At 46.3% G+C, this 26770-nt stretch overlaps 1 protein-coding gene across 3 annotated transcripts in view; it reads right to left on the minus strand.

Annotated features, from left to right (window-relative positions):
• Positions 1–26770, minus strand: part of LOC135401476 (G1/S-specific cyclin-D3-like) — a 74253-nt gene that overhangs the window by 8452 nt on the left and 39031 nt on the right. For 2 of the 3 annotated variants that reach the window (XM_064633913.1, XM_064633911.1), the window contains exons 2-3: positions 14024–14239; positions 8268–8424 (exon numbers count right to left, since the gene is read on the minus strand). In XM_064633913.1, the coding sequence (XP_064489983.1) occupies positions 8268–8424; positions 14024–14239 (373 nt within the window). Of the gene's footprint in view, positions 1–8267; positions 8425–14023; positions 14240–14563; positions 15090–26770 lie in introns of those variants that run through there. The other variant, XM_064633910.1, reaches the window with a different exon arrangement.

The raw sequence follows: 26770 nt of genomic DNA on the forward strand, positions 1-26770 counted from the left end.
TACACCGTTCGTGAAGTCTCTAATGACGATTTGTCTCACGCGGACATTTTCATCTGTTGCACCAGGTGCGGTCGTCATATAAAAAGCACGAGAAAATGACGATAACAATGACCTTCATTCGGGCCATCATTGTGGCTAGGATGATAAACGTTTCGAAGAACACTACTGCGACGAAACATTAGATGTCTTGCGCTAGGGTGCCTCAGAACTAACATGATTGTATCTGTGATGACTTTCACAGAAAAAAAAAAAAAGTAAAGGTGACCGGGTATTCGTTTCGAGTCTTGACCCGAGGACACATACAAAAAGACGTCTCTTAACCTTACCATCTGACCCCGATGCAAATGAAGACATAAAAACAGCAGGCATCCTCAATGAAACATCTCGGCGAATTAAAAAAAAAAGGAGAACCCCATATGGCGCCGAATCACCCTTCCGTACCTTAGTTACGCCTAGTTTCTTGCGTTCGTTTTTTTTTTTTTTTTCTTCATGGCTCTTATAGTTGTGTGCTATCCTCCTGAGTAATTTTTTTCCCCTCTTCGAGTCTTCTGTTTGGGTCCCTGAATGGTGGGTGGTGAACGGACGCATAAGATCGCGGTAGAGTTGCAGGGTTCGTTTCTCAAAAGGCTTCTAAACAACAAATGCATTTTTCTTTCGCTACACGGCCTGATGGTGTCACGAAGCTGCGCCGGGACAAGCGATCTGTGACTTATTCATGCATGAGTTTGTACAGCAAAAAAAATATGCGTAGTTATAGCGATGTACGTTATACGTTCGGTACATGAATGAGAACCATGTTACCAGATACGAGATGCTCTTATGGTCTGCCTGCATCGTATTTGTTGGCGCGACACACTCGCAATTTTAGCGAAAAAAGAACAAGAAGGCTACTGGCAACCTAGTTGTCGCTGTTAAAGTTACACAGAAAGATACGCCCTCAAGAAATCCGCTTGCACAATCTTGTCCAAATTCCCAAGACTATACTTCGACTCTTACAGGTAATTGGCGCCAAGATATCTAAAGACGTTTGCGATTGGCCTAGACGGAAGCCTGATGCCTCCGAGTCAAAACACAGTGCGCCTGCAAGCTTCAAGCTGTTGCTTGTACACTGGTGCGGACTTTGGAAAAAAAATCTTTCCAGGACCAGTACTGCAAGCAATACTGCCCCGCGACCTTTCGGCCGTAATCCACCACATCATCCACCTAAATCATCATCATCACCACCACCATCATCGGACTACATCATCCACCGGAAGAAATATACCTCCGTGACTGCAGCTCTTACGTTGTCTCAGAGTGTAGCTCTAAACACAAGGCAGTACAAAACCCGGTGATCTGAATTCCTGTCCACGGCTCCCCGGCTTGAACACCTGCAAGCAAGAGTTCAGCGACTTTCTCGAAGCAGCGAACCGTCTTACCAACGGCTGCTCCACCTGTCTTGGCATTGTTTCACTGGCCGTTGATGGCCCCCTTTAAAAATAAATAAATAAAATAAATAATCCAACGTCCGTCGTTAATAAATGGTAGCATCCACGTGCCCCGGCACGCGTCGTACGTTGCCGTGCCACTTTCAGCTGCAACTGCCTCCAATTAGAGGGTGAACGAAGAGGAACGGGGAACCCAGCTGATTTTGCTTTCACCTGTATATCGACGCAGACGACACGATAAAGATGTATTGAGCGCGTCTCTGCTAGATTTGGCGGATTGATTCATTGCATCCCGGGACTGCGCGTGGCCTTGAACTGCTTTGCGGGTATACCGGCGACGGCTGCCATCCATCAAGAACGCAAAGAGGGGTGTACGCACGTTTTATTGATATAACGGCGTTATACGCTATCAAATATGGTGCGGTTGTTGAAAGGGGACACATGTGGCTGCATCCTGGTGGCAACTTCAACATGATAACTAGTGCAGGAGTAAGCTAATTTGGTTCAGCTGCGCGTGGCGTTGAATTACAATGAATTGCACATGCCCGAGGGTACTAGGGGGCAAGCCGCGCCCATACAGAACGATGCCCTACTGTCGTTACACAGCGGGGCCTCGATCAACTTTCACGTAGCGATCGTTATCGTTATGTTTAAAGTTCGCGCGCTCCAATGCCTCTTTGGTAAGGGAATGTTCGTGTTTGATGTGTAATGTATAACCAGTGTGGCTAACCACACTCTTGAATGGGGTGCATGTCTCCTGATCTACACTCTAGGAAAAAAGGGTTCCACTCTGTTTTGTGGATTAAACGATGAAGAGGAAGACGAGGTGAGCTTCTTCGTCTTTGTTCCATTACTGTTTTTTTTTCTCGATTGCTTTCATGTTCGACGGACTTAATCTTCAGATGTCCTCATATATTCCTCAGAGCAGTGCTGCCATAGTCATTCTTTTCTCCGAGTGGAAAAAGTTGAATTGCCACAGCCATTAGTTCCTTGCGGGATTAAATGCGTGGAGTTTATGGCCTATTTGCAGTGCTGGGGAGTACATTTGGTAGTCAGGGGACTAAAATAGGAAGTAGTAATGGCAATCTAGGTAACTGAAAGCAGTAATTTCTCCTCAGTTTACAGCACTCGGGTATAGGGATGGATACAAGTGACTTTGTGCAAGTTGTGGAAGGGTCCGTGTTCGCCCATGCTCAGGCCTCTCTACTGCGGAATTTATCAACCATATACCTTGCCTGTATTTATGTCATTTTATCTGTGGTGGTGTGCCTGCCAATATCGTGAAAAGGGCCTTAGTGGCGTTATCCCGATACATGCAACCAATCATCATGCATGAAAAGGGGAACGATCGACGCACGCACAAAGGTCCACATACGTATTATTATATGGGTTCACGTGTACGCAGATATTGTCGCGCTGCCGTCATTACAGCCACACGCACACACTGCCAGATGTCAGTCGTACATCCACCCACCCCGATCGACCGACTGGCATAGCCAAGCATATTGCTGCCTGTATACGAATGACGATAGATCAACCATCATTCACACAACTGATGCCACCGGATCGGGAGAGAAAACTCCTTGTTTTCATTTTTGTTCATTTAATTCACCATCTGCCGCCCCATCCGCTAGGCGGTGCTTAAACCGAGGGAGAGGAGAAACCGCGTAAAAGCGCGAGGGAAGGATGACAAAAGGTACCGTATGTACATCCAGCATATAGCTGGCTCCCATTGTCACGCGGCTACGGACCAGAGAATAAATGCATCCGCATCTGCCTCACTTCCCGGCATGCTGCGCGTTGCCGCATCTGCTGGCACGCGCGTGACGTCACAGAGACACGTGCGAGCTGTCTACCGTTCTTTTTAAAAAAAAAATAATAAAATGAAAAATACTAGGCGTACATTAGCGTTCTTTTTTAGTCTATCGCAACCACATCCGCTAACCTTCGGGGAAGCTAAGACGAACTTTTATAGGTTGAACGGAAAGGTGGGAGGGTGTAATGATGCGAAGGTATTGAAAGAAAGGAAAGTCAGCGTTCTAGATACCAGGACCAGGTGGTCCGTCTCGCGCGCGTGGCAACCATTCAAGGGCGGTGGGGGCGATGCCTCTTCGAGCTACGGCGTGATGAATCGTCGTCATCATCATCATCATCACGGCCTCATTTGTGAGCATCAACAGGTGTGACACCTTCTAGAAAGGTCGATTACTGTGAATTCACAGAACGGACATTTTGTGGAAGGTTGCCGTTCAAGTATACTCTCGTGAGTTTTTTTCTTTTCTTTTCTTTCGGATTCAAAACAAAACCCGTTCCGCGCATTAAAGAGTTGTACACGATAACGGTTCCGGAAAGGTGATAGGATAACCCTATCGCATAACTTCTTTGAAGTGGCTGACATCACATTCCTGAGCTTGGATTTGGTTGCATTGGATTTGGATTGGATTGTATTTGGATTTGACTCCTCTTTCGTCGTATACCGTATTCCTCCGATCTGCTAAAACTCGTTAGTCGGTGAAAGATGAAAGTCACTGAAAAGGTTAGCCAGCTGTAGGACTCGAACCCACATCTTCTGGATTACCGGTCCAGGGCTCTACCAATTGAGCTAAGCTAACACGCCTTCTCAGCGACTTCCAGGGTGCGTCATCTGAAGGGACAAACCAGTCACTCTCTCTCACTCATCCTCCTTTCACTCTTACATTTTTGCACACCCATACACACACGACATGGATCGACTCAAGTGGCAAATGATAAACGTGAGAGAACTGAAGGCAACTTGAGGCCTTGTATGTGACTGTCCCTTCTACGTTGTTACAGCCTCAGAACATCAGTTCTCTCATGTTAATCGTTATCGGCTCCATTCACTTCGTTGAGGAACGATGAGGGACATTTACCATCGCTCTTACAGCACTTCGCTAGTAGATGGCAACGATAGACGTGCTTTGCGCGACGCTCGATCACGCAAGCAAGCAAGCAAGCAAACAAACAAACAAACAAAAACACCTCTCTAGAAACTTAGTCTTCTAAGAGTTTTTTGAATACCAGTGCTCCCGATAAACGCTGCCGGAGATAAGACACTGAAGGCTTTTCCCACTTGAACGTCCACCTGGACAGCAATCAAACCACGCTTACAATACTTGTGGATCACTTCACCGCACCTGCGTATCATCTCGAGATGCCCCTCCATATTTATCGTTCACCTCCATAACCTCGCAATGTTTCTACGCTGTTACTATACAGTAGGGATGGGCCAACCGAATTCGCGAATCCTCGAATCCTAGTGGCCAAAACTGCGAATCGAATATTTCGAATCCCCCAATCACGTTTGTTTGTTTCTTTTTGAACTTGGCGCCTTCGGAATCCGATGAAAGCATGATTGACCTAAAAAGTTCCTGATCACACCCCTATCGACAGTAATGTCAGAAGGACTCTTCAGCACATCGGGTGTCGTAACTGACAAAAAAAAAAAAAAAAAGAAAACGCAGTAGGCTAGACCCTGAGCGGGTGAGAATTCTGGTGTTTTTGAACAAAAATCTGCATTAATTTAAAACTTTCAGCTGTGTTTTCTTGTTTGTTTGTTTGTTTACATTGCTCTGGACTGAAAGAGTTCAGTCAGGAACTCCTACATTACAAGTTTAAAAGTAACATGGTTTTGCTTTTGATTGTTTCTTAGTTTTATGGAAATGTAATTCAGATTCGAGAGTTTTAAACAAATTACATTTAAGAAGAAGTATATGGGTATGTTTTCTCGTGAAAGTGAACTGTTATTTAATTTGGTTTTCATTCTACAAAGATATCAAATTCTGCTTCAAAACACTTTTCCGTAGAAGTGTTTTTCCCCTAGCTCTTTAAACTCTTTCTTTAAGGAAGGATTCGAAAGATTCGTGGGTTCGCAGAACCTTCCATGAATTCGGATTCGAAAAATTCTGGACTCGTCTACTATACAGGAAAAGCAGGATGGAAGTAACTGCTCTGAGACTGGAACACACAAACTGACAAACACACACTCTCAGAAGAGATCGTGGTGGTGCACTGTTAAAACAGAACTTCACCACATAGCACGCTCCTAACCAACCATCATACCAAATGATATCATTCTGTGTCATGATTTGTTCAAAACAGGGGGGGGGGGAGGCGCCTATCTGGGACAAGATAATCTGTCCCAGATAGGCGCCTCCTCTCATTTTCAACAAATCAATGCACAGAATGATATCATTCGGAATGGTGGTTGGCTAGGAGCGTGCTATGTGGTGAAGTTCTGTTTTAACAGTGATGGTGAAAGGGCTCGCCATACTCTCAGAAGAAAACTTCACCGCATAGCACGTTGTCCGTCAACCACTGCCACAAATAATAGGGCTATTGCTTCTGATTTGAAGAGAGAGAGAGAGAGAGAGGCGTACGCCTTTTGTAGCAATTATCATATATCCAAATTGCTACGAAAAGGCGTACCCTCCCTCTCCCTCTTCGAATCAGAAGCGGTAACGGTTGGCGGACAACGTGCTATGCGGTAAGTTCTGTTCTGAGAGTGCAACACCAGGCCTAGCGGTGCCGGAGAACATGAACGATTGTAATAGACTCTTAAAAATGAACTTCACCGCATAGCACGCTCCTAACCAACCATCATCTCGAATGATATCGTTATCTGCCCTGATTTGTTGAAAACTGGGGGCGTACGCCTTTTTTGTGACAATTATGAACAGCATAAGTATCACAGAAAGGGCGTACGCCTCTCGTTTTCAACAAATCTGGGAAGATAACGATATCATTCGAGATGATGGTTGGCTACGAGCATGCTATGCGGTGAAGTTCATTTTTAAGAGTGTATGGCAGTCGTCGACAAGGATCGACTGCCAGCGTAGCGCAATGGTTAGCGCACTTCCCGGTGTCTTGCTTTTTCGACGACTAGCATATTTCCAATCGACCACAGCAGGCTTCGCGTCACCAAGCTCAACCAAGAAGATCCGAACACCCGATCGAGGGAACCACCCCGAAATAAAGAAAGAGAGAAAGAAAGAAAGCTCGCTTCCGTCCTCTTCTAACCAGCTGCGATCTCCCGTCACCCATGCATATTTGTTCTTTTGCGTAAACCCTCGGCCATTGGCATACACGACGGTAGCAGACTCGGAGCAGACGACGCTTCTATACCGACCCACGGGTCTGGCACGCGCCGGGAGCCATTGTTATCTGGGCCAGGTGTGTGTGTGGGCCGTGTCTTTTATGATGGCGTACCTACACTCCTGCCAGACAACACCACACACACACACACGGAGAGACAAGCTGCGTGCTTCAGTGCGACCAAGAAGAGGGGGACCACGCTTCAACAACCGGTTGAGTCATGTCGCGGGCTTTTGGTCATGTGTGGGGGATGCCATTCCTGCACACAGCTGCTGGCTTGCCTCCGCTATGTTGTTTGGGTTTGCAAGAGCCACTTTCGCTGACTTTTTTCACTGAACGCGACGAGGAAGAAGTCGATGAACCGGTTAGGGTTGAAGGCCCATGAGCGATGATGTCCGAACGTCCCGAAAGGGGGAACGTTTGTGAAAGGGGACAGATAGCCGCAGCTAAGGTCTGGAGCTGACGTCACAGCTATCCGAAGCCGGACTTTAAATTGATAATGCAACTCGTGCCAAACGGGTGGGTTGATAGGACTTGCAGAACAGCGTCGGAGCCAGAAATATATTTCGTAAAGGGATTCTATGGGGACTTTACATGGGGGGATGAAGATTTCCCCTTAATTTCCCTCTCCCAAATGCACTGACAAAGGTACAATTTCGGGTTGCACCCCCCCCCCCCCGGCCAGTGCTTCACAAGACGCCGACGACAACATCTAAAAAGAAACACACTTCTTTTTTACTTCCTCGCAGACAGGAGCTGCTGTTTTTTCAAAGACGAACCTTTCTTTATAGCTGTTTATCTCTGGCATGCAGACTTGTACGTATCTTAACTACTTAGGTACCGAAAGGTACTTTACTCTATTTAGATTTTTTAAAAATATTTTATACTCAGTACTATAAATACTTTGTTTTTCTGTTTGTTTTCGTCACACGACTACTTTCCGCGACCTTTCCTGTTCCACTTGACCTTCAAGCGCGGTGTATAATTACGCAAGGAGGCCCGAAAAATTCGACGAAAGATTTCCTCACGATACTTTAAAGCGATCTCGTAAACATATAAGAAGCACTAGTAGGAAAGTCGACTTCGTAGACACCGGGAGAGGCTACAACGAAATCGCAAGTTTATGCAGCGGTATTCCGCAAACAACGGCGCCGGAGGTAATCCACAGAAAAATGTGTGAAATCGCCGACTTTTCCGGGCTCACCTCTTCTACGAGGGAAGAGTTAGACGGCGCGAACAAAATTACATCCATCATCTGTGATGGGCACAACCTATGAGAAAACAATCTCTCACCTTCTGGCTGGGACGTGTATATCATCACTGCGGCGGCCTGACAGTGGCGCCTGCAGTCCATTTTGCTCTTTTATTTTACAACGTCGTACGTGGAACAGAACAAAGAAGCAAGGAGCAACAATGTTTCTAGACGAGGCTGGCGTCGATCATGAAATTCCGGGAGTGCAACGTGATAAGACAGCTGTTGGACTGCTGCCACACGGAGAGGCCGTCGACACACGGAAAGCTTTAATCAACGCGAGACCCGTAAATGTAACCGCTGATACTAATGGCTGCTGTTCAGATGTGGGCACAGCTTGCACGAACGTTGAGGAACTTCCTCAGCGGTGTCCTCAGTAGCTTAGGCAGTGCGCCTGGCACGCGCCACCGAGGAATTTCCTCGACGTTCGAGGAAACGGGCCATGATCTCTTGTACAGACGATTTGTGAAACTCACCGGTGGCGCAGAGGGAGATGAATGTGTTGGCATGCCGCCTGACTGTGTCCATGTCCCTGGTCACTCCTAACCAGCAGATAAGGTGGTCTACGAAGTCGTTGGCCAAGATGGACGCCATGTCCCAGTCCAGTTTGCTCAGGACAAGTATCTCCCATGCCTGTACGGAGAAGGAATGGTCTCTGTTTCATGGCGCTTAGAAAGCAGACAAGTGGTTAGGACAGTGACCAGGACACAGACAAGACGTCGTCTTGTCTGTGTTACTTTCTGTCCATGTCTCATGGCGCTGACACTGCTATGGCTAAAGGCTACCAACTATCCCAGCTCTGCACCAAGTGCTGCTCCTTTCTGCTATGCTCTCGCGTTCTGTCCACGTGCACCGCTCATAGCCAGAGTTGGTTCGCGGTGCTAAGATGAAAAAAAATCACTTCGGGTCCTCAAATGCGTCTTACTTAATCTTGTGGGAGTAGCAATAGTAATCATTCGTGTCTCGGCTTCAGGAACATGCACGAAGTTTTATGAATCAACCCATCTAAATACTTTTGACCTCAAACCACCACGTAGGGGTCAGCCCATAGGCAACACACATGTACGTAAGAATAATTCTTTCACCCATCGTTTCATTCGATTCCTTATCAATACCCCCGCTTTCTTTGAGACCTCTATGGCTGCTATTCGTCAATGTATGGTGCAAACTCGGTGTGCGAACAGATGGGTGAACAAGTGCATTTTTTTGCATCAATACTTTCTCCCCCGTTCCAACAATGCGCTGTATACCGTTGCACCTTACGCAGTCAACGCCTCGCCATAAAAATGGTGCCTTCACAATAGCGTGCAGATTTTTTCCCCCTTCTGCACAACAAGACTTTCGCATCCACTTGCTTGGGAAAATGCCTATGGCATCTGTCACCGCGCAACAAGTGTCCCCCGTCGTATATTTAAAAACCTCGAAGGCTTCTAATGCGCGCAGCACACACGCGTTTATAAAATACCTGCTAGGGGTTAGCGACACTCAATAAAAAATACCGAAGGGCAGGTTGACGACGGACATTTTTTTCATTTCTAGCCCCGTCGGGCAAAGTTTTTGCGGGCATATTTTTTAAGCCGGTCTTCCCTGTGTGCGGTTGTGGTGGGTCGAAAGGCTTTAACAGAACGGCTTGAAGAGGTAGGGAAGGGAGTGTGATATATGCTCGAGCAGAAGGCCATTTACGCTGAATCGGTCAATGGAAAAGCCAACGGCCGGAAGGAATTGAACGGCCCTCGTGGTCAAAGGGCGCAATGTCGTTACGTGGTCAGAAAGGCAACCGCAGCGGCATCTATGGTACGTGTCGAAATTTTTGGGTGCGTGACTTAGTAACAGCTTTCCGCGTGAAATCTGAATGTCACTGACAGGGCGACCGTCCGTGTGTGCATCGTTGCTTACTGAGTGTGGCTCTTGATCGTTGTGGTCCTTCGCAGTCTTAAAAAAGGCCTTGTGACATTTCGTCCCACACTCTTAGAAAAAAAAAAAAAAAAAAGAAGGTGGAGCAGTTGCACCTTTTAGGAGGTACACTCTTAAAAATGAACTTCACCGCATAGCACGCTCCTAGCCAACCATTATCTCGAATGATATTGTTATCTGCCCGGATTTGTTGAAAACGGGAGGCGTACGCCTTTTTTGTGACACTTATGCTGTTCATAATTGTCACAAAAAAGGCGTACGCCTCCCGTTTTCAACAAATCAGGGCAGATAACGATATCATTCGAGATAATGGTTGGCTAGGAGCGTGCTATGCGGTGAAACTCAGTTTTAAGAGTGTAATAGTTGTCGCATATGTTGTGCCTAAAAGGTTGCAAAGTTCTACCTGCTATACCTCACTTTCAAAACGGAACTTCACCGCATAGCACGTTATCCGCCAACCATTGCCACGAATGATAGGGCTGCCGCTTCTGATTGGGTGAGCGAGGGGGGCGTACGCCTTTTTTGTAACAATTTGGATATATGATAATTTCTTTTACCACCTTTTCACACCCTTTTTCTTAGAGTGCAAGCATAATGCCCGGCAAATGTGAAATACGGTAAAACCTCTACGTAGTGAACCTGCATATACAGTATAGTGAAGATATAGATGCAGTGAAGTACTGGCTTGAACTACTGATACAGTGAAGTTTCTCAGTGGTTCGACCGCCTTCACTATGCAGATGATCTACTATACAATTATATGTGCTTCGACGTGAACCTGCACACCAAGTTTTACAGCAAAGGGAGTGATAGACACGTACGCTCTAAAAACAGAGCTTCACCGCATAGCACGCTGTGCGCCAACCATTGCCACGAATGATAGGCTTATCGCTTCCGATTCGAGGAGAGAAGGGGGCGTACGCCTTTTTGTGGCAATTTGAGTATATGGTAATTGCTACAAAAAGGCGTACGTCTCCCCCTCTCCTCGAATCAACAGCGATAACCCTATCGTCCGCGGCAATGATTGGCGCACTACGTGCTATGCGGTGAAGTTCTGTTTTTAGAGTGTAGAAAAGCAGCACCGCGAATACCGAAGCTCATCTGGCGGCCGCGGGCGGAGTCACGTGCTTTCGGGAACCAATAGGAATGGATGAGGCTCTCGCCCGTATGACGTGAGAGCTTGACGCAACGGTTTGTTCGAGGGTTTCTATATCCTACCAGCTAGGACATGTAAATAATATTATTTTTTCTTCAGTAGTCCGGCGTGTAGTACAATGCGTACATGATGTAACGAACCGAATCTATCAAAGTGTCAGAACCTTTTTAATTGCGCCCAACGCGGAGCGGAGCAGTGTTGTGAAACACTTTCTGAACCATGTATAAGGTCATCGATTCATGCTGTTATTCTTGTCTGCTTCGTATAATTCAATCGTGAAAAGCAGATAAATGAAAAAAAAAAAAAAAAAGAAAGGAAAGGAAGATGAACGACTGATTGGTAAAAGAAGAAGAAAAAAGGAGATGTTAGAGTTGAAGAACGATTGCAACGATTGCACGTGATTGCATAAATCGAACCTGAGTGCAGTAACCGAGTCAACTTCAGGTACCTCAAGTGGTGATCCCATCTGCAGCTCTTTTGCAAACAATGGTCACTTTGGTGAAGCCCCAGCGGGAATCGAAAAAAAAAAAAAAAAGAAACCGTTGTCTTCCATCAAAGCCTCGGTTAGACAATAACGGTGCCTGGCCGACCCCCGGCAGGTGCAGGTATGCACTGTCTGTTTGCTATCGTCAATGATCCTGCCCTGTGCAGCTGCATCTACTCAGAACAGAAGTATTGCACTTCTGCACCACTCACTCGCACACGTAGGAGGTGAACATATTTTATGGGACATTGTTGACGGGTAAGTGCACCGGTGCAAACCGACGGATAAAGTGAAGAGGAACAACAACATCTTCCACGGCTACTACATCTACTTACAGGTCTCCAACGTCAATACCGAAACCGAAACTAAACTTCAGCTGCGTGACGTTTGGGGAACCGAAAGCTCCTTACTGACTACCAATGGGAACTGCCATACCTCTCGCTCCTCTGACCGGGAGAGAGAGAGGGGGAGAGAGAGAGGGAGAGCTACTGCAGTTCCTAGCCCCCTAGATTGCAATTACCCCCTATCTTAGTCCCCTGACCCCGAAATTTACTGCCCAACAATACAAGCATTTCCCTAAGCTTCGGTGCATTTAGTCCCGAAAGGGAGTAATGGCAAAGCATTTAATCCCCAAAATGAGAGGAAATTGCTCATTTTTCTCGTAGAGCGTACAACGCGTGCATGACGAAAGGAACCACGTCTATCAAAGTGTCACAATCCCTTTAACACTCTATGAAAAAAGAATGGAAATATGAAGCATAACGTCTCAGTACTTCCCCCATCTCGGAGGGAGAATAATCGACGATCCCTGTGTATTTCCATAATCGGCAATACGGTGGCTAAGCCTAATGATCTTTGCCGTGGATCCACCATCGGGCCGGAAGCAGATAACATCGTAACGTCTCCAGTCCAAAAGCAGACGAATCGCCGTTATTTGCATCAGAAGTCACTAAAACGCAGCAGATGACCGCCAGCGGAAACGTGTGTCACGTCATCTAGCGGGACTTCGTGAAAATCTTCCCTCATCCGGGACTCTCATAATTTAGACCACATTTCCGCGCAAGAATAAACAGCGGAAATCGCACGATCCTAATCAGCAATTAGACGATTTGAGGTTGTTCCAACATTTAGCAGGGTGAGCTTTGGAAACTGTGGTTGTTACAGCCGCTAGCAACACTGTTTCCGGTACTTGATACACTTGTTGGCTCAACGGCTGTCACAGGCCACGTTATCTCCAAAGACGCCGAGAACTTCCTTATCCCCCCTGGTCCAAGTGTCTACAGAAAGGTGAACGATGCGATAACCCACTTCGATGGCAGTTCAAGCTTCCAGGCAGCATTTGAAACGGACATCGCCTCCATGAACATCACAAGAAGAACCGCATTTCGGTAGACTACAAGCTTTACCCGTAAGGAAACAGCCGCCCAAATGCGGAGTGAGGACAGCTGAAGAATCTCATCTCCCTTCCGTACGAGCACTAATTTTGATTCGACCGAGAGCAATTAAAGAATATCGCAGCACTTGTTCTTCATTTCTAATGTACTACAGATTCTCAGGGTCGACATTTGCAGGTTCCTGGTGAGAAACAATTCCGGTCGAGGGCAGGTTGGAGGATAAAATCACATAAATCCCCATTAAGCGAATTAAGAAAGGTCGGAAATCACTCATACTTTTACTACAAGTTAAATGCGCAACCGCGTAACTAACTGCAACGTCATGTGTGACTAATTCCCAATAATCAGGGTGAAGAGGAAGGTCTAGCTCAAAAGCTTCAGCGCACGTAAAATCCGCTGAATTGTCTTCTGCCTTTATACAACACTCAGATGCATTCATAGCAAGAGGACTGCACTGGATCAGGGTCAACTTTGATGTGTCAGCTATTCGAACTCACATTTGGTCCCATTGTTGATCTGCGGTGTAGGCAACCAAGAGCAAAAGTGGGACAGAAGAGGGACAAACAGCAAAAGTTACCCACTCGGAAACCCCCCCCCCCCCCTTTCCTGAACACACACATGTATGTTATGCGTGTTACAGAAAAGAAATGAAAAGATGTATTCGTAGTTTATCTTTCTGCGTTTCTTTTTTTTTTTTTTGGGGGGGGGGGGCGGATTTAAGGAACAGCTGTCAGTATCGGGATCATATAAGTACATATCTGTGCTGCATATAGTAAGTCCGTTGCCGGTTCCGAAAACCTCTGACATGCTTGCCCGTAGCGGTGTATTTACGTCTAGTTTTAAATGCAAAATGAACACCCCCTTGCAATGAAGGCACTCTCAAACGGCGCCTTGATGACATAATGTGACATGTTCTCTATTGATTCATTCAAGCTATTCATTAATGCTAATAAAATGGCATCGTTACTCCAGTACTGCGTAACGCCCCGCTTGGGTTTTCGTTCCAAAGCTTTTGGTCGAAGGCACCGATCCAGTTTTCCAACTCAAACCCAATCTCCAATCCTCCAGAGGCCCTAGCAACACACCTAAGATGCTCATTGGTCATGGAGAGCGCGTGCTAAAACGTGATGCCGCGTTTGGAACGCAAGCTTTGCATTTTTGTCGTCCATTGCTCCCACTACTGAAACGCATGTGATGTCGCACGAGGGCTATAACCTCCGACAGACTCGGCCACGTGCACGGTGAACGAACCCACAATAAAGAAATGCAAAATATTTCGCTGACCTTCACTTCCTCTGCTGTGACAGAAAAGTCCGTGTAGTACACAAGTGATTCCACTGTAATTGGTCGGCACTGTCGCATCTTGGAAGCCATTAGCAAGCAGACGGCACCTAGGAGCTGGAGTTGGGACTTTTTGACGCTTGTTCTCGCCAGATACCTGTCGAGATAGTTCATGGCACAGGGGAACACAATGTCTTCACATCCTTGCTCTTCGCAAACCTGGAAAAAAAGGAACCCTGTGTAAGCTGCATGGATATCATCGGACGCCACAGCTCGCTTCGTGAACAAACCACCATTATTAGGCGAGGCGTTCAAAAGTCAGCTGGGTAATTTCACGATCACGTTCTCTCACTTAGGAATGGTTTCGTTCATAAAAGCTGCCATGAAAATCTCGAAAACTGGATAAACGCGGACGCTTGCAGCGGCACAGGCATTTCTTTTTTTTTTTTTTTTTTCATCGTTAAAATTGCTATCACAGCACACTATGTCGTGCACAGTAACTACTACATTTTACGTGAACCGAGCTTTGTACACAGTCCTCACCTCAGACATCCACAGTGCAAGGACCTTCCGCATCGCATCTGTCACTTCAGTCTGAACATGTTTGCAATAGTCACTCGTAACAGTGTAGCGCGGTTGATTGTCCAGCATCCTGTCAAATACAGTTTGATCACCGACGATGGTTGAATCCATTGGGGCTCGGATGGTCTGTCCGAAGTGTGGAGACTCCGTGCACAGCAGATCCATGTTGGTTTTACGCTAGACGCGCGTGCGTATTGGAATGAGCGCAAGCAGTAGCAGCCTCCTCCCTACTCACACTCCACTTCCAACACACGACCAACCTCTCCACCTCTCTTTCGGTGGTTCCCCCTTTTTATAGGTCTGATGGGGGCGCTGCTATCACCGCCGTTCGCTGATTGGACGTCGTGGAGGAACGACTCGAGGAGCAGGAGACAGAAGATGTTGTAGTACGCTTTCATTGAAGAGGAGTGTCTTTGTGATTACTTTTCTTTGCTATCTTTCTTGGAGACGTCGTCGACCAGCGGAGGATGGCGAGTGACCTTGTTTAGATACCGAGGCTGTACCAGTTCCGGCGATTTGGCAGCTAATGTTATGGGCATTTACTTTCTTGAAATGGGGGGCGAAATTAGAGAAGAGCTTGTAAAGAAAAAAGATCTTGTAAAAGCTCTTCTCTCTAAAAGATCTCTGCAAGAAGACAGATCATTTTACCTTCGTGTGGTGCTTTCGGAAAAGAATACGCATGTGAAGCTGTGTTGAAACTTTAATGGAGTATTGATTGATATTGAGTGGGCCTGCTTTTACGAGTACGATTTTTTTTATTCTGTGTTAGCGCCGCGAAGCAACTGCGTCTATGAGAGGCGTACAGGCGTGGACGGATGGAGAGAGGACCGCAGGAATAAGTGGGGGACAGAGGGGTTAGTATATGCGTACTGGGCCGACTTCAGGGGGAACTGTGCCGACATCCGTCTGCAAAGTTTGCCGCAAAATACCTATCACAGCCGTTGGTAGGGTTCGAACCCACCACCCCCCAGTTTTCAGCACGACCCTGCACTCTTAAAAATGAACTTCACCGCATAGCACGCTCCTAGCCAACCATCATCTCAAATGATATCGTTATCTGCCCTGATTCGTTGAAAACGGGAGGCGTACGCCCTTTTTGTGACACTTATGCTGCTCATAATTGTCACAAAAATGGCGTACGCCCCCCTTTTTGAACAAATCAGGGCAGATAACGATACCATTACCATCAACCATCATTAGAGATGATGGTTGGCTAGAAGCGTGCTATGCGGTGAAGTTCATTTTTAAGAGTGTGGCTACCACAAACGGGCTGAGGCTTTTATCCACGAACGGCATTGTGCCATGAGGCACTTATCCATGTACGAATTTATTGAGGCAACATAAATGTCATAACAACGAAACAATGCAGGTACCCCCCCCCCCCCCCCCCCCTATGGCCTATCTCCTACTGACATTCAAACGCTTCAACCTGACAGTATGATAAGGAATGATATGCGAACGTAGCACGGGATATCGCACGCAAAGCTGAGCCTTCACCCTCATTTTCGAGAAATAGTCCAGGTACGTATAAATGATATTGAATCGAATTGAACTGAATTGGAAAAAGAAAAACGTCGGTAAGTTGGCTCCATCAACGTGGATGTCACACTTCATTGGATCACTTCTACAAACTTTATTGTCGAGTCACTCTCTAGTGTACTTTAATACATAATAAATTTTACAGCTGATCTGGATTAAAAACGAAACAGCGGTTTGATGCCCAGCAAAAGCAGAGAAGCAGGTTGTTAAAAAGTGTAAAAAACTGGACTGTTTGGTGATCCATTTAGATAAAACCATGGAAACCCTACACTCTTAAAAATGAACTTCACCGCATAGCACGCTCCTAGCAAACCATCATCTCGAATGATATCGTTATCTGCCCTCATTAGTTGAAAACGGTAGGCGTACGCCTTTTTTGTGACACAGAAAAGGCGTACGCCTCCCGTTTTCAACAAATCAGGGCAGATAACGATATCATTTGAGATTATGGTTCGCTAGGAGCGTGCTGTGCGGTGAAGTTCATTTTTAAGAGTGTATAGTGCAAGGTGTACACTGTAAAAAAAGGACCAGGTTTGCCAGTTGGTGCTATATGTCGTCCGTCCATTTTTTTTCTTTTCCTTTTTTTTACAGTGTCAGCCATAGCAGTCCGCTGGTGACCACAGGCTATGTGTGTGTTTGTACTCAGACAGAGCCTGTGCTTCTGTTGTTTACTCTCTAATTTTCTACAGTGTTTCCCTTGCACTAGGGTTCTAGCGGCTTTATATAAATGCATACAGGGACATATATAGAGAGTAAAGTAAATAACATGTTGACTCTCATCAGCGACGGTGTCAGCATCAGTAATGCTGCACTATATTGGCAAAGGTTCTCTAAACGAAAACGTTTTGTAGGAGGTTACCAGGATCAGTAGAAGCAGTTGAACAACCTGTTATAGGTGACCGATGCTGTTGTCACAGCGTGACCACCATGCATGGTAAGTGACAACGTCGGGACGAGAAGGATCTGAATAGCGGAAACATATAACACTAAACTTCAACTATTCCAGTGATCGACTGGCATCCGAAATCCCTTCGCGAGCCCCACCGTGACCTTCTTTGACCTATTAGTTTGCGTTTCAGTTGAAAGGGGACGCTAAGACATACGTCCTTGGAAACTAAAGCAACCAGGCAGGTTATTGTTGAAGACCATCAAGTACGTGAATACACATAATGGAGAATTGTGCAGCGATAAGATTTTGCTGTGAATGTGGGTGCAAGTCACAGCCAGCCATGCCGTGACAGCGGACTGGGGAGCTTTGTGCTAATCCCCGAACGAGTGACGCACACGTCGAAATATACAGCTTATAGTCCTACCGAGAAAACTTGAAGATATGGAGGTAACTCCATATTTTTCCTTTTAGCCATTCCATTGAACTGGGCATGGAAGGCATGGCGTGAAATGGAGCATTGTTTGGATGCTGGGTCCTGCAGCCTACACTCTGAAAAACAGAACTTCACCGCGGATCACGATCCTAGAGGAAAGAGGGGGCATACGCCTTTTTGTGTATACTATCATACACTCTTAGAAATGAACTTCACCGCATAACACGCTCCGAGCCAACCATCATCTCGAATGATATCGTTATTTGCCCTGATTAGTTGAAAACTGGAGACGTACGCCTTTTTTGTGACAATTATGAACAGCATAAGTGTCACAAAAAAGGCGTACACCTCCCGTTTTCAACAAATCAGGGCAGATAACGATATCATTCGAGATGATGGTGGGCTCGGAGCGTGCTATGCGGTGAAGTTCATTTTTAAGAGTGTATAACCAAATTGACACAAAAAGGCGTACGCCCCCCCCCTCTCTCTCTCCTCGAATCAGAAGCGATAACCCTACACTGTTAAAACAGGACTTCACCACATAGCACGGTCATAGCCAACCATCATTCCGAATGATATCATTCTGTGTATTGATTTGTTGAAAATGGGAGGAGGCGCCTATCTGGGACAGATTATCTTGTCCCAAATAGGCATCTCCCCCCTGTTTTGAACAAATCATGACACAGAATGATATTATTGGGAATGATGGTTGGCTAGGAGCGTGCTATGTGGTGAAGTTCTGTTTTAACAGTGTATCATTCGTGGCAATGGTATTGGCGCAGAGCGTGCTATGCGGTGAAGTTCAGTTTTTAGAGTGCATGTTCGTCTGATGTGAAGATATTATACTGTTATTGCGGAAAGTTGGTGCATACTGAACGCAATGCAGCGCAACAACGAGGGCAAAGAAGGAAGTTGTCTGGAGTCGCCTGCGTTGCCTGGTTCCTTCTTTGTCCTCGTGATTGCGCTGCATTGCGTTCATGTTATACTGTTTTTGGTAACACCCACCACCACCATCATCATCATGATCACATAATATAACGCTACTGAAAGCAAAGCCCAGGTCCTCAAACAAAGAAACACTAAACTGGAAACGAATCAGTAATGAGTCAAACGTACCAGTCAGAAGGAATCAGCTAGAGTCATTAAATACTCTAGTCACAAATGTACCCTATTTAATGACTCCAGAATCAACAATCGTTTTTGAGCACGCGCCACTTTTTCTATGCCCTAAGGGTAATATTAGTCTCTTTGGGGACCAGGTTTGTGGTCACAATAAATTAGTCTCTTTCGGGACTAAATGCGACGTATCTGTGAGAAGTGATACCGTTATCTGCTCGGATTTGTTGAAAACGGGAGGAGTACGCCTTTTTTGTGACAATTATGAACTGCATAAGTGTCACAAAAAAGGCGTACGCCCCCTGTTTTCAACAAGTCCGAGCAGATAACGGTATCACTCGAGATTATGGTTGGCTAGGAGCGTGCTATGCGGTGAAGTTCATTTCTAAGATTGTGCGACTATATCTGCAGTACACGGGTGTATATTTCGGGGTCAGTGCACTCTAAGAAAAACGGGTGTGAAAAGGTGGTAACCATCTGGTAGTTACCACCTAGATCAACGTAGCGTCTGATAAATGACGTAAAAGGGCGGTGAAAGCAATTATATCATATATTCAAATTGCTGCAAAAAGGCGTACTCCCCCGTCGCTCACCGAATCAGAAGTGGTAACCCTATCATTCGTGGCAGAGAGTGAGGTAGCAGATAAAACTTCGCAACCTTTAGGCACCACACATATGGGACAAATATTGCCTCCCAAAAGGTATAACTGCTCCACCCTTTTCTCTGAGAGTGTGCACTCTAAGAAAAAAAGGAGTAAAACGGGGAGTAATTGCAGCTTCTACTCCCCTAGTCTGCAATTACTCCCCATTTTAGTCCCCTAACCCAACATTTAGTCCCGACATTTACTCCCCAGGACTGAAAATTGTCACTAAACTTTGCGAATGGTCTCTTGAATGCGACAGGCTACGTAAATATGTGCCCTTGGTCAATTTAAACGACATAAGGCTGTATAACTCATACAACGTAGCAATTTGCCAACCACACAGAGTAAGAAACAGTTAGCGCATCTTTCTTCGCAAATTGTGCCCTAGTATGGCGCAAGATTTTATATCACTCGATATATCACGGTTGACGGTTTGCCTCAAAGTATTTTCATGCATGCGCACCAATTATGTACCTGGTACTCTTACAGCAGCGCGTGAAATGCGGTCTTCACTCTGTGACATTCATTTACTCCCGTGCATTTACTCCCGAAAGGGACTATTTTTTGTGGCAATGCAATTACTCCCCAAAAGGAGTAAAATTATTCCTTTTTTTCTTAGAGTGTGGAGTAACTGTAACCTATATGGCACCGGAAACTGTAACTGCCCTCTAATTACCTACTGTTTGTTCGTTTTTCCCTTAGACCATACGCGTCGCGAGAAAGGAACGTGTCGCGTTTATTAGCACAAAATCATTACAACTCACGTTAGCCACATGAGCGGAATTGAAGCGCAATTGGCTCAATATCGGATTACACCGCGTGAGCGACGTACTGATAAGGCGAATAACCCGGGCAGGGGTAGCCAGCCACCTGAACAGGTCGAGGCGCACATGCGGGCACACAAAGACTTTAGCAAATAAATCTACCTCCAATTGAGTTTACCAACCGTGACGATTTTTTGTTGTCTTTTTTGCGAGTCACAGGTGTTTAGGGTCTGCAGGGAATAGAAAACTCGGGTTTGACCTCTGCTCGCACACGCGCGCGAACACAAATGGACGACAAATCAATGCTGAAAACGTCTGAAAAGGTCGGAGAAAACACAATTCAGGCCCGTGAAGTTTCGTATATCGATGACAGGATGTGCGCGAGAAGTATAGGGCAAGGTGCAACGTATTGGTTTATGTGTAGACCAAGTGAACGTGGGGGATAGCCGAGCGATTCGGCGCTGCAACACGTTGCAGAAAGTAATCGGACATATGTCTGAAAGAGTCTGAGGAAAAAATAAATAAATAAATAAATCCACAGACAGCACAGCCGGCACCGGGATCCGAACCCGGGTACCTCGGAGTATAGAAAACAGATGGTATTGCTGATGAAAGGGCTCGACATTGTCGGCCTCACAGAACAGAATTTCAACACATAGCACGCTTTTAGCCAATCACCATCCCGAATGTCATCGCTCTGCCTCCTGATTGGTTAAAAACGAGAGGCGCACGCCTTTTTGGAACACTTATGTTGTTCAAAAACAGAAAAAGGCGTACGCTACGCGCTTTCCACAAATCGGGAGTGATCAAGGTATCGTTCCGTGCAATGGTTGACCTTCACCGTGCTATGTGGTGAAGTTCTGCTTTTAAAGTGTAAGGTAAGACACATAAGAACTTCAACACATAACAAGTTGGAGGCCACTCATTGCGCAGAATGACACCGGTGCCACTCCCGATTTGTGGTATTCGCCGGTCGTACCCCGTTTTGTGACAATTAACGTAACTACATAACCTCTCGCAGAAAGGCGATGTCATGCGGGAGCATGGTTTGTTAGGAGTGTCGGTGAAATTCTTCAGGTCTCGGGGTTTTCGTCGCGTATTCTACAGTCACCAGCTCGCTTGCGTCTTCGCAATTTATTCAGTATGTTTATGTAGATGCTTGCATTTACATATAAGCAATATAAACCACGAGGGGCGTTCAAGTCAAACGGGGACTTTTCATTTTTCGCAAAAGTAAAATGAACTTACAGGCGAGAAATTAGTTCTATTTTTCAACGTAATCTCCAGCTGCACTAATGCACTTGTCCCAGCGTTTCACGAGGGCTTGGATGCCAGCAGCGTAGAAATCCTTACCGACGCGTAGCAGCCATGATCGGACCGCATTCTTGACCTCGACATCGCAGCTGAAGTGGCGGCCCCCAAGGAACGCCTTCAGTGGCCCGAAGAGATGGAAATCGCTGGGGGCGAGTCCTGGACTGTAAGGGGGATGTGGCAGCAACTCCCAGCCAAGTTCCTGTAAGGTGCGTGTCGTGAGATGCGCGGTATGCGGGCGTGCATCGTCCTGTAGGAGGAGGACTCCTTTGGTGATGAGGCCCGGCTTTGCGAAACTGGAGGTGTCCATGAATGATAGTGTTCAACGTTCCCATAGAAAGGTCCGTCTTTCGAGCCAGTTCGAGACATGTTATCCGTCGGTCCTTGAGGATCAGGCGCTCCACAAGTTGGATGTTCTCAGGAACTCTGACACTGGGCTCTGAGCCGACCTGGCCGGGATCGTCCTGCACTGATGTACGGCCGTCTCGGAACCATTTGCACCACTCAAACGCTTTGCTGCGGCTAAGTGTATCGTAGCCATACTGGGCCTGAAGTCTTCTGTGAATTTCAGATGACTTTACGCCTTCATTCACGAGAAACTTCATGACAATTGGCTGTTCGATGTGCGCGCTCACCTCGTTGTCGGCCATCTTGTCTAGCACGTGTCTTCTGTTTTGCACAAACTTTGGACCACTACGTGGTGAACGCGGAGGCCTGTCGCGTGTGAAAATGATGAAAAAGAAGTAGCGGGAGCCATTTGTACACTCAGGAGAGAGAAAGTCCCGGTTTGACGTGAACGCCCCTCGTATATTCCACACCTAAATAAATTTGGGTGGGCCCCGATATTCCCAGTTACAAAATTCCCGAATTACTGGTGATTTTACCGAATTTTCGATTTCAAAGTCTCGAAACAAAGAAAATGCTAGACTGCTTCGTACAATGACACACCGTGCTTAAAAGTCCGTCATCACTCAAATTCACGGGTTTTTGATGACTGTCCATGTCGTTTTAGCGAACGAAAGCCACATTTTAGCGTCGGTTAGGCTTAACAGGGCGGACACTGCGGAACGGCCTGTTGGTTAGTTCATTATTCAGTTAGTACAAGTTCGGTGTCTGCACGTCTCTATGTCCAGGTTAGTCCAAGTTAGCTCTTGTCATTTTCCGACTGTACATTTTATAGTGAGATAACATTTATTTCCAGTAGTTTATTTTGCAACGGGGTTACGATCACTTTATTTCGAGCTGCACCCTTTCCCCTTGAGGGAGAGCCCAACCACTCGGGAGATCTAAATCCGTTCCAGACAAAAGAGGATGCGAACACGGATCTTATTAGGCTACATATGCAAACTCTAACCGAAATAAAGAGATGCTATGTCATTAGGGAGAAAGGCTTGTGACGAAACATCCTGCTGGCATCTTTGCACGATCGTATGTACACGGCTACAGGCGGCGTAACACGGAAGGCATGCACGGGAAGTCACCCGTGACAACGCTATACACAGGAGAAAACTCCCACGAGGTTCTCCGGGCCATAGGTGCAGGTGTTGGCGCTACTCGGACGACGCTCTGGGACCAATGCACGCACGTCACGTTCACCATATGTTGTGGAGTGTATATACGTCACACAACAATTAGAGTCGTCACTCCTCACTCCTATACGTATAATATACTGCGTGGCTAGACTATATACTCTTGCGTTGCCGATTCATCTGGATTCGTGTGGACGAGTCGCTACGAAAATAACGGAGTAATAGGCCTATGGGCGTGTACCTCGAAATAAAGTGATCAAAATCCCCGTTGCAAAATAAACTACTGTAGGTGAATGTGATCTTGTTATAAAATGCACAGTCGCGCGCAGGAAAGTGCCAACACCGATCAATCAATCTATCAATCAAAATATTTTATTAGACATACCAAGCACACAAAGTTAAATGTGGGCCTGCGAGGGCAGGCCTGTGATGAAGTCCCAAATATATACATGGTTCCAAAACACTGATAAAATGAGACTAACCTGGACTAAAAATGCAAACATCGCACTTGCGATAATGATAACGAGCCTAATGATAAACTAACCAACATGCTGCGCTCCGTCGTGTCCTCCCTGCACTCTTAAAAATGAACTTCACCGCATAGCACGCTCATAGCCAACCATCATCATTAATGGTTTCGTTATCTGCAATGGTTTATTGAAAACGGAAGGCGTACGCCTTTTTTGTGACACTTATGCTGTTCATGATTGTCACACGAAAGGCATGCCCCTCCCGTTTTCAACACGTCAGAGCAGATAACGATAACATTTGATATTATGGTTGGCTAGGAGCGTGCTGTGCGGTGCAGTTCATTTTTAAGAGTGTGGCTAAGTCTATAAAGGCTGCTAAGATGTGGCTGTCGTTCGCGATTATACGACTTGGACGCACATCGAAAACACGTGAATTTGAGAAGTTAAATAGCAATGTCGTGTTCTTAAAACACGACATATCATCTTACGAAGCAATCGAGAATTTTCCTTGATTCTCTTTGTTTCGGGAACGTGAATTTCGAGATCGGGGATTTCGGGACAGGGAATATCGACGCCGTCCCGGACTCAGGGCTCATTCACAAATGTGTTTAACGATGATAATAGCGGTGCTGTTTATAATGTCACTGTAAAAAATATGGAGACATAACCATGTCACCATATTCTTTTTCCTTTTTTGTACTACTCGTATTTATTGCCGCCAACATCTAACAGCTTCAAAACCATCAAAGGCTCTCTACAATTCACCTTTTAAAGGCCGAACAAAAAACAGTCGTTCATTCACTCTGTCTGTTCCTTGAAACTCAGTAGAGTCCCACAAGAAGAAAAGTGTCTTCCAAAGAAAAAAAAAAAAAACGTGGTGCGTGGTGGCAAGCTCCACAACAGGGCATGCAGCGTGGACCATCAGAAGGTTAACGAGATCGGCATGTCTTTGCTGCGGTTGCACGCCGCGCCGCATATCTCAACAGAGAGCTGAAAAAGCAATTATTCCCCGAGGAAAACAGCACGTCAATGAGAATTCCCCGCACGGAATAAGAGGGAAAAGTTCCTTAGAAGAAACGGGAGAATGCAGGAAGCCACTCCTTATTGGTCATCCCAGCTGAGTTGCCTATGGCTGATGACCTTGGAAGCTAAAGGGAATTTTTAGCCCACAAGAGAGGGATACTCCCCCATCCACTATTTTTGTTTTCGGACAGCGACACAAAAGAGGGCCAGATGACACCAGAAGCTCAAGGGAGCACATGGACATCGTATGACAAGCGATCTCAGAATCGTTGCACATATGTTTTTGTTTCGCGCGAGTCAAATGGAAATGAAAAATTTTGTGCCTGATTTTAACGAGTGGCAAATGATGATGCCATTGGGCAACGTCGGTCACTTTTCGAACGCGCGACGTTTCGGGCGGACGCTACACGCCCCGTCGCTTTTACGCTCTTTACCGACTTGCTCTTCGGGGATTTTGGTTATCTTTCGGAGACTTTATTGTGATAATTAATGCAACGAACTTTTAAAGGCGTGATTGCACTTTGATAGATGCGATTCACTGCATCATTCACGTGCTGTACACTCTTAGAAACGAACTTCACCGCAGAGCACGCTCCTAGCTAACCATCATCTCGAATGACATCGTTATCTGCCTTGATTTGCTGAAAACGGGAGGCGTACGCCTTTTTTGTGACAATTATGAACAGCATAAGTGTCACAAAAAGGCGTACGCCTCCCGTTTTCAACAAATCAGGGCAGCTAATAATATCATTCGAAATGATGGTTGGCTAGGAGCGTGCTATGCGGTGAAGTTCATTTTTAAGAGTGTACGGTACAGGGTAATAAGCAGTAGGGGAATGTTTGCGTAGGTGTCGTAGATAGTCAGGTACAGGCCCTCGAACACTCCAGGTCCAAATCACCGTCGTTTTCAGCCATCGGGCCTAAGTTAGGTCACTGCCCCTTTAAAGGGCTCGCGGCACCTTGTACCCCAAGTGATGCCGGACAAAAGTGAAGCTTCGAATCGATCTGACATCACTGCATGCGCCTCCGCCAGTGACGCAGCGCGGCATACGACATTTGCATAATGATATCACGTGTTTACGACACAGCCAATGGGAATGCGCCGTACCTCTCGCGTCAGAGATTGACGCGTACGTACTTTGAAGGGCTTGCAGAATAAATGAAGATATACGAGCTACAAATCAAAGTGACATAACCCCTTTGTGGAGAGAGGGAGAGAGAATGAAATTTTGTTCCCTCCCTCTGTCTGTGTATCTACAGGGTGTCCAAGCTATAACGTGCACCGTGGTCTAAAAAAACACACCGCGCGTCATAAACAAATGAAAACAGAAAATATTGTGGAGAGTATCGTGTTGTAGTCGCCCTTATCTTTTTCATGGTGACGACTGGTTAACTAATTATTGGTCTTAGGGACGACATGTGAATTGCGAAGTTATACAGCGTGTGGAGAATCACCCATCATAGTTGTTTGCGAATCCGAAATCCGAAAGTGTATCACGTGACACGAGCCGAACACACATTACGCCCCCCCCCCCCCCCCGTCTCAAGCATTCAGAACTACTAGTTTCGTTATCTGACGAGAAGCGACCTTTAGGTGAGTGCTGACAGTTGCTGAAGCATCCGGAGAGGGTTGGATACGCCACTCTGAAAGGCGATAAAGTACCAACAGGAAGGAAATAAACAATCCCCAAGCAGCGCAATGCACTGAAAGTCGAGTGCAATAGGGGTGGACGGTATGTGTCTTATCAATGCTCTTTAGTTTCACAAGTCTGTTCAAGGCCTTCCACCTACCCGTCCACCCCTATTGCACTCGACTTTCGGTACATTGTGCTGCTTGGGTCGTTGTTAATCATTGCGTAATCAGCACACATAAAACAAAGGCCGAGTTCATGCAACACCTTCTAGATAACAGAAGGCCTGAGGACTCTTTCGATAACGTCCGCGCCCCTGGACCGTCTGCCACGCACTTTCAATGAGGAAGCTTTTCTCTTCTTCGCTCTTTCGATGACGTCATCTATCCATCGCCAACAGGGGCCAGGTGTGTGACGTCAATTGAAAGAGTGCGCGGGCCTTCTGTTGTATAGCTGGCATTGGTTCGGGTGCTTGCTTACGTCATGTCTAATGGTCACCAAAAGTCACTCCCTCCCTCATGCATGCCACTTCAGACACTCCTTCACAAAAAAGGCGCACGATTCAGATAAACGTTATCTTGTTCCATACCGACTGCTCGATAATGAACCGGTCATAAATAAAGGGCGCAGGAAATGCCTTCCAAGCAGAGACCATGTAGCCCTAGTGACCTCATCTACCTTCCTGTCGTTTCGTCGTGGAGCGCACGCGAACGCTTTCAGAGGTTCTTCTGAGTTAAAAAAAAGAAAAGAGCCTTTGTTTCGAGGGCGCCACTTATTCTTCGAAAGAGTAGGAGCTCCTGTGCATCCACTTCTCTAACC

The sequence above is a fragment of the Ornithodoros turicata genome, chromosome 7 (assembly GCF_037126465.1).
Source record: "Ornithodoros turicata isolate Travis chromosome 7, ASM3712646v1, whole genome shotgun sequence".
Classification (NCBI taxonomy): Eukaryota; Metazoa; Arthropoda; class Arachnida; order Ixodida; family Argasidae; genus Ornithodoros; species Ornithodoros turicata.